We start from the raw sequence: 8,877 nt of genomic DNA, 5'->3' as shown, positions 1-8,877 counted from the left end.
AATTTCATCTTACACCCTATGTCTCCAGTTATCCACTCGGTCTTACCCTTGAAATGGGAGGCTTATTGAGCCGGCACTGTTGAGCCAATCTTCACCCATACAAATCTAAGGATAATCTCAAATAGACAAGAGTTCATAGTTAGCTCAGGATTAAGATCGAATTACCTAGGTCATCTAAGCGAAATAGTTAGTCTTAAATAGTAAACAACGTTTATAAAGTAAGAATGACTTATTTCTTGGTCCGATCTTATACAAACTCATTGCATAAGATACCTTCACTCCTCATGTCAGTACGTGAATGAATCTAGATCACTTCATTTGTAGTATCTTTACAATAATTTGTAACAACTGCAGAGTAGGCCGTATCTAATAGTATTACCAAAATAAGGTACTCAACCTTAATCATGTACTATAGACCGTTTCGGCTATTTATTCGAACTTGATCAATCTCTATGTCTCTACATAAAGTTCAAGTTTTCATATAATAACCATGAATCTTAGTTTATTATATTTAGACTTTTATGTATGCAATTAATAGATTCAATACTTTTGGTGAATGACATCTTTACTGATAATAGAATATGTTTAATTTTACAAACTACGAGTTTTAGGACATAAAACCTAACACATGGTTCACTGACCCCTCGTACTTGGTTGTTCGAAGCGCCAACAAACAAATTCAAGGCATTCCAACATGTAGTTTGAAGCTACATTTTCTTGCTTGTAGTTTCAATCTTTGAGTTGATTATGTGGCGGAGATGATTATGATCATTTTTCTCCTTTCATTGAGCTTTGATAATAGTTAAGAGTTGATGTGAATAAATTTCATATTAATTTCTAATTACATCATTACCTTTCAAATTTCATATTGAAAGGATTTAAACTCCTTGGATGTTCTTTTGGCTAAGATTTATAGGGTAATATTGTTCTAAATTCTTCTAGAATAGTTAGTATTGCTTCTACTTTAATATTATCTTTGGATGAATAACACCTTGTCTTCTTGTCTAACTGTCCATTGGATGATCTTTTTTTTTTTTTTTTTTTTTTTTTATATATATATATATATAGTATTGTTTCGCCATGACTTTGCAACTTTTATTCTTCATTATCTTTGCTTTCATCTTGTACGTTTTCATATGTCTCTTCAAGGTCCTCTTCTTCCTTTTCATACTCATTAATATCTTGTTCATTTTGTTTCATTTTTTTATTAATAATATTATGCAAATACTGTAACAAATATACTATAATTAATCAATGAATCCATAAAATCTACATTTCCCTCATTTAGTTCCTGCTGCTCTTCTTCTTCTACTATGTGTTTTCTCCCTTTCTTTCTTGGCTCAGTCATTTTTTTGACTCCCTACATCACAATATATCTATAAGAACTTCAACCCTTAACATAAAGTCTTAAATCAAATAGTCCTAACCTTGCTCTTTGTCCTTGGTTTGTTTGCTTGAACTTTGACCTCTAGTGTAGAAGTATTCCACTTTTATTTGTTGCTAGTTATTGGAGTTGCACGTTTTATGCCTGATCCCTCGACTATTATCTCCTTTGTCCTCTGTTTTACATACATGATCAAAATTTGATGTTTACAACTATTTAAAAATAAAAATAAAAGTATACCTCGTTATCACCGTTGAGAACTATTGGCCCTTTGGTTGCTTGTTTTTTTCCACCAGTTATTCTAGTTGTTCTGAATCTTTCTTTGACTCTATTTTTTCCTTCAATTTTCTCTTTTTTCATAACTCGGAATGTTTAATTAATCATAAACTTATCAGTTTCATAGATTCTTGTTATATGAACACAACTATAATGCATTTCTATTTAAAAGTCCTAAAAGGATGGTAGGATTTTATTTCCCAAAATATTTGAATCTAAATATTTAAAAATGAAACCATGGGTAGGCCCAGTGTAAAAAAGAGATCCAAATACTTCTCAAACGGACCGACCCAATGTAAAAAAGAGAGATCCATATCCAATCCAATTTATGAAATGATTGGATTGGGCCGGACTGCTCAATTGTTGACCTTGAGCTGGACTTGGATCACCTTTGGGCTTTGAGCCCGATGATGAGACAAGGCGTAATATTGACAACATTATTTCAGCTCTAGTTTGTAAATTGGTGAAACTTATTTATTTTTTTTTTATGTAAAGCTTTAGTTTATGCTATAATTTTAACCCTCTAAAAGTTTTCATTTCGAAGATAGTTGAGAAAAAAATGACACTAAAACATAAACATATATATGTATGTATGTATATATGTATATATGTATATATATACACACACACAAATTTACATATAAATTTTAAAATTTTTAATTGTATATTGGCAAACTTATTTTATGTAAACTTTATTTTATTGAAATTAAAGAGTTTATAAAGGTTTTTACCCTACTACTCGGAACTACATGCTTTGCATGTGTTCCATGACGTTGAAAATGAAATGTACATGTTTAAATTAAAAATACTGTTCAATCTAAATCGCAATTTCACACAAACGTTAAAAAAATCACAATTTACATTAAATGATAAGAAAAGAAGGTATATATATATATATATTTAAGGTGAAGTAGATATTAGTCCAAGATAGAGTGTGCTCTTTTTTTTCTTTTTTTTTTTTTAATTCTTTATTTAAGGTGAAGTAGATACTAGTTAGAGATATATTATGATTTTTTAGAAAAATATTTTTTTCCTTTAAAAAAGTATATGTTAGTCAGAGATAAAATGTGAAAAAAAAAATATTTCCGTTTATTTAAGATATTAGTTAGAAATAAAATGAGATTTTTTGAACAAAAAATTATTTATTTAACGTGAAGTAGATAGTAGTAAGAGATTAAATGTGATTTTTCTTTTTAACTTTTTATTTTCATGATTTGATTATCTTCTTAATTTCGAATTTTTATTTAAACCAATATTTTTTTAAAAAAAAAAAAATTGTGATAATTTTTTCTTATTTTTTATAACTTTTTTTATTAGAAGATTTGATTACCCTTCTACTTTTAAATTTCAAATTAAACCAAAATAACTATTCTTATTTTAAAAAAAAATTTCGTGATAATAATCTCTTAGTTTTTTTTAATGATTTGAATATCTTGTTGATTTCAAATTTTTATTTAAACCAAGTTTTTTTTTAAAAAAAATATTATGACGCGTTTTTTATTCTCTTAGTTTAAAACGGTGATTTAAAATAAAGTATTATTATTATTTTCGTTGTAATCTTATCTATATTATTTTTTAATTGATTTGGATGATATGATTATTTTTTTTTAATTTTAAATTTTAATTAAAAAATATTGTGGTTTTTTTGTATAAAATTTCAAAATGATTTTTTCTTAATTAAAAAAAATATATTTGATTATCCTTCTAATTTCAATTTTTTGTTCAAAATTTAATGAATTGGTGTGTACGATTTGCAACGATCTTTTTCTTGATTTTAAACTTTATTTCAAATCTTTATGAATTTGTGTGTACTTACAACAAATTTGAAAAGAGGAAAAAAAAAAAAACAAAAGCATATAAAAAATGATAAAATTATTATAAATCTCCAAACTCATTGATATGCCCTTACAAAAATAAAAATGTTAAAGAAATTATAAAAACTTTAAAGCAATCACTGTTCTCCGTCACTTCGTCAGAGAATAGTGGATAAGAGATGTGATTTAAAAAAAATTGTAAATAAGAGATTAAAAAATAAAATATAATTTTTTTAAAAAGATTTTTTTCTCTATATATTAGTAATAAAATAAGATTTTTTTTAATGATTTAAATATGAAATTAAGATATCTCAATGATTATCAATTAAAAGGGACAAAAAGGAAAATCAAATGTTTCTCCCATTTTAGATAATATAGATGTTGTATTAAAATGAGTGAGGGAATTAAAAAAGAGAATTTAAGATTATAAATACTTATTCAAATTTAAGGCTGAATCGGATAAAATTGAAAATTCTAAATTCTAAATGGATGTACCTAACCATTAAACTCGCTTTTTGTTTTTTGTAGAATTTTATCGAGTGAAATTTGAAAAAGTAGGGAATAATGACGTAATTTGAAAGGATGCATCCACGTAGACCCGTGGGTGTGTATCCCATAACTGGTGGAGGTGCAAATAGAAGATCCATCGATAAACCCTTCCTCTACGCTTTCGCTAAGCAAAGCTAAACCCGAACAGGAACACCGAAGGCGATGGCGATGGCGATGGTATGGACTACATCTTCTTCTTTCCATCTCCTCCCTTCTTCTTCTTCTCTCTTTCCCCTCCATAAACCCAACCTTCCACCTTCCTTCTTCTCCAACCCTTCAACTCCTCTCCATCACAAACGCCTCTCCCTTACCACTCTCACACTTCCATTTCAACCCTCCTCCTCCTCCTCCTTCCCAAACCACATTTGCAGGGCCGCCGAATACAAATTCCCCGACCCAATTCCCGAATTCGCCGTCGCTGTAAGTTTCCCCTCCTCTCTTCCCTCCCATCATTTCCAAATCTCTTCTATTCTACGTGCCATTTCTTCTCTTTTCAGGAAACCGAGAAGTTCAGAGCTCATCTACTTCAAAAGCTCTCTAAGAAAGATATTTACGGGGATTCAGTTCACGAGGTCGTCGGAATATGCACTGAGGTACGAAAGTTGTCACCTTCTGTTGAAACATAAATATACTCTTTACTTATGTTATTCTCAACAACAGATATTCAATACCTTTATGCACACCGAGTACGGCGGCCCCGGGACTTTGTTGGTTTTACCTTTCATAGACATGTCTGATACAATCAATGAACGGGGATTACCTGGAGGCCCTCAAGCTGCCCGTGCTGCTGTCAAATGGGCTCAAGATCATGTTGATAAAGACTGGAACCACTGGACTGGTGATGATTCCACCTAACAGAATTCATTTTGTTGGTCTGATTTACCAATGCGATTGTCCAGATATGAGTTGAATTTGTTCTTGAATGAACTATCCGAGATCTAGGGTTGATTAGGGATAGAAGGATAGAACTTAGATAAAAGCAAACAGAGACTCTTCATTTTTCAGCTTGATTGCTCAAATATTAGATGTCTTTATGAGCAATCTAAATTGTTTTAGCTGTACGGTAAGATGAGAGCTGTTGAATTATGGATGTTGTCCGTTTCTTGTTTAAAACTGATCATTACAGCAACTCGCCTTACTACTAGAACTACCAGGTGAAGTTTTTGACCTGAACAGTAAGTGAGTTCTTAAAATACATTCATCATATCAGGTTCTTTAGTACAAACCAGGGGAGGTAAGCGTAAGACTAACATTTACAATTTCCACGTCCACAAGATAAAATGCAATGGACACGATTTCCTTACCGATGGCGTTGATTAAGCAGTTCCTCCCTGTCAATGAAACGCTCAAGCAGCTCTTCCTCTTGCAAAACCAAGCAGTCTTTGGCCTTTCCGAACATATCATGACGATGTCTGGCAACAATGTCATAGATACCGTCTCTAAGAGGAGTTGGGATTATTGAGAATGTGCTCAAAGTTGAGTAAGGGAGAGGCAAATAGGACAATACCCTTAGAGCAGCTGCAAAATCACAATTTGCTCAAATGATTATATTCCTAAAATTAGGAAGTAGAGAAGGGAACAATATACATTTTGACAAAAGTTCTGTTACAGTAGAACTTATGAGTCGATCTACACAAAATAGAAAAAGGCAATCTCCTTCCTAAAATGCTTTATTACCAGTGGCAGTGAATCTTGGGTGTTATGTGGCAATGAAGCACCAAGTTAGACATCCACAAACAGTTTTAAAATAAGGGGAAAGATCAAAGTTATCACTGAAACATTTTAACTGTTCTTAGACAAGGAGGTTAAGTACCGGTGGAAGCTTGGTGGTATGAACCATGGCCCTCAATGAACACAAAGCGACGGCAAACATCCTCTCTGTCTAGACCACTTAGTCTCAAGTATGGTTCAGCAGCTTTGGACTGGAAGCAGCAAAATTTGATCTTCTTATATTTGTCCACTTTTATAACCCACTTCACACCTGCAAATTTTAGCAATAAAGAGAACAAAGATATAAACACAGCTATTGGAGGGATGGATACAGAATGTCCTAATGCAGCCACTAAAAATTTGAGCATACTGGAAGTCTGGAACTGAAACGACAGAAACATGATGTAACACTAAGAAGTCATTGAATTGAACCCGTAATCCAACTTGGACAAAACATTCAATCATCACTTTGGAGTTCAATAGGATTTATCGTGCTGCTAAATTATATGATAATAAACCCCGAAAATCAGAATGCTGGAACGGGAGGGTTTCATTTCATAGTGTGGGAAGATATGTTTCCTTCTTTCTCACAGAAATAAGTATACATACCACACCAAAAAGGGATACGGCTTTGATTAAGGAAGACGGGATTTCTTTCACAGATTCACAGTTTCACCTTGGAGCCATCAAACTCCTCCAAAAGTTGAAGTGGTTTTAAATACAAAATATACAAGAAAATGACAATCTGATTATGCAGAATCTTGAGTTCTTTGAATGATATAACAGTGGTAGCAATGACACATTCTCATGAAACAGAGGAAACAGAGTGGAACTGTAAACAGAGCGATTTAAAGAGGAAGAGAAAAGAGATCGAACCCCGGTGGCAGAGATGGCAGACAACGTCATAGACAACAACGCGAGGCTGGAGGAGAGTATGAAACGCAGGCTCGACAACCGAAGAATTCGCAGCAGCAGCAGGAGAGACGGCGTCGACAAAGTCCTCAACAACTTCTTCAGGAACATCGGCGATATCCGCAGGCGCAGCAGTAGAGCAATCGATGCCGGAAGAAGACGGTGACGAAAATTTAGAAAAAAATACGCATCGAGAAGAAGATGGAGTAAAGGAGGTGGGTCTGGTTGTCGCTGTTGATGTGAACAATAGGTGCCGAAACCGATTCGTCAGAAGTTTGCTCGTCATCTTGGATCGATCATCACCGGCGGTTTTCTCTGTTTCTGAAAATTTCGAAAATGGAATCGAAGGGGGTTTGGATTCCGAACTGCCTTCTTCCTTCACTCGCAAGCAGCCTGAAGCCCAGGCCCATGAACCAATGGGCCGTATACTTCGTCAGGCCTACGGCCCACAAAATGTAATTTGTTAAAAATAAATATTAATATCGCTAGAGGAAGGGCTTGAACCTTCGACCTTGTGGTTAACAGCCACACGCTCTAACCAACTGAGCTACTCCAGCTTTTGGATGGATAATTAACTAATATCATGATATTCACATCATTTGTAAGAAAAAAGAAAAAATATTTGTTACCCATAAACTTAATTAAATGTCTATTTTTAATTCTAAGTTTGAACTTTAAACTTTTATAGGTATTACATCTAATCTAAAATCTACTTGAAGCATTAACAATATTATTTGAATATGTAAATGGGACATTTCTATAATTATATTGAAGTATGTAAATAAGGAAAAGATCTAGAAATATCCTAAGTTTTCTTTAGGCTACAAAGAATTTTAGAATTCTTTTAGATAGGGATAAACCTCATAAATATCTATAATCTATGAAACACAGATACTTCATGTGAGGCAAAGAATTAGTATCAGACAAGTATCGGATACCGATACTTCCAGATACGTATCTGACACGTGATTTAACGTATCTATACTTTCAGATACTTTTTAGATATGTATCTGACACACGATTTATCTATTTCTATGTGTACTTTTTTTAAAAGAAAAAAAACAAGTAACTCATATAATCTTTTCTAATATAAAATTAGGCAACCTATTTAAAAAGCTCACTACTCAAGTCTAAAACTAAAAGAAAAACTAAATAAATAACGAACTAAACCCTAGACTAGAATCATCTAATATCCATCTTCACATTTGAGTTCCCACAAAGTCCACCACAATATAAACCATTTGAATATATTCAACAATAAGTTCTTCATTTATCTTCATACTTCTCTCTCTAATCTTCTTCTTCTTCTTTCTTTGCAATATGAGTCACTTTTCTATTGCATTTTATTAACTATTGTACTTCAACATCTTAGATGTTACTTTTTTTGTATTGTATTTCAGTGTTTGTGTTCTATTTTGTGCTAATGTTATTAACTTATATGCTAAATTTATCTATATCCTATATTTTTTTAAAGAAAAAAAATGTATCTTTCACGTATCAGTATCCTCATTTTTTAGAAATATATATATTAGAAAAATATATTAAAAAATGACGTATCCTTAGACGTATTCGTATCTTAGTTTTTTAGAAATTGACGAATCGCCATATCCGATCGTATCCGTATCTTGTAGTCGTATCTGTGTTTGTGCTTCATAGTCTATAATAGTATAGATCCTAGAAGAGCTTAGAAAAATTCTCTAGCTTAAGCACAAGGATCTAACGCCTATAAATAGGAGTTGTCTCCTCAGTTGTGAAGAAAAAAAAAGAAAAGCAAAAAACTAAGAGAGTTAGACAAACAAAGAGTGAGGAAAAGTGAGTGGGTGATTATTAAAAGTGTGAAAAAGTATTCTCTTAAAAGTGTTTCTCTCTGTTTTTTCTTAATAAAAGTTTCTGTCTTTCAAGTGTTTGTCTCTATCTTTTGGGAAATTTTCATAGATAGAATACATGTCAAACTATTTATAGAAATAACAAAAAAAAAAAAATACTGATAGATATTGATAGACTTCTATCCACGTCTATCAATTTCTATCATTGATAGACATTAATAGACTTCTATCAGCTTCTATCAAAGAAGATTAAAATTTTGCTATTTTGTGTAAATAGTTTTCCTTATTTTTCTATATTTGAAAATCTTCCCCATCTTTTTGTGTCAATTTTTTTAAACATTACATTTTTTAGAGAGTTTTGTTACGATATTATACCTTCATAAATATAGACAACTAAACTTTGCTC

General features: G+C 32.0%; 2 protein-coding genes and 1 non-coding gene across 3 annotated transcripts; 1 reads left to right on the top strand and 2 right to left on the bottom strand.

Annotated features, from left to right (window-relative positions):
* The first annotated feature begins 4,075 nt into the window (after positions 1-4,075).
* LOC120080754 (protein PLASTID REDOX INSENSITIVE 2, chloroplastic-like) lies at positions 4,076-5,136 on the top strand. Its single transcript, XM_039035376.2, has 3 exons — positions 4,076-4,443; positions 4,521-4,616; positions 4,684-5,136. Exons 1-3 carry the CDS (start codon positions 4,186-4,188, stop codon positions 4,876-4,878), a joined length of 549 nt encoding a protein of 182 aa, XP_038891304.1. The 5' UTR covers positions 4,076-4,185; the 3' UTR covers positions 4,879-5,136.
* Positions 5,137-5,183: 47 nt separating this feature from the next.
* Positions 5,184-7,013, bottom strand: LOC120080753 (Putative thiol-disulfide oxidoreductase DCC). Its single transcript, XM_039035375.2, has 3 exons — positions 6,610-7,013; positions 5,837-6,004; positions 5,184-5,541 (listed from the first exon to the last, which is right to left on the bottom strand). The coding sequence occupies exons 1-3, from the start codon at positions 6,929-6,931 to the stop codon at positions 5,324-5,326; spliced, it is 708 nt and encodes a 235-aa protein (XP_038891303.1). The 5' UTR covers positions 6,932-7,013; the 3' UTR covers positions 5,184-5,323.
* Positions 7,014-7,128: 115 nt separating this feature from the next.
* TRNAN-GUU (transfer RNA asparagine (anticodon GUU)) lies at positions 7,129-7,202 on the bottom strand. Its single transcript has one exon. It is a non-coding gene; the product is annotated as a tRNA-Asn (tRNA).
* Between the last annotated feature and the right edge of the window lie 1,675 nt (positions 7,203-8,877).

Source organism: Benincasa hispida, chromosome 7, assembly GCF_027475165.1.
Source record: "Benincasa hispida cultivar pf3 chromosome 7, pf3_genome.v1.1, whole genome shotgun sequence".
NCBI classification, from domain to species: domain Eukaryota; kingdom Viridiplantae; phylum Streptophyta; class Magnoliopsida; order Cucurbitales; family Cucurbitaceae; genus Benincasa; species Benincasa hispida.
This window is presented reverse-complemented; position numbering and strand designations above follow the sequence as displayed.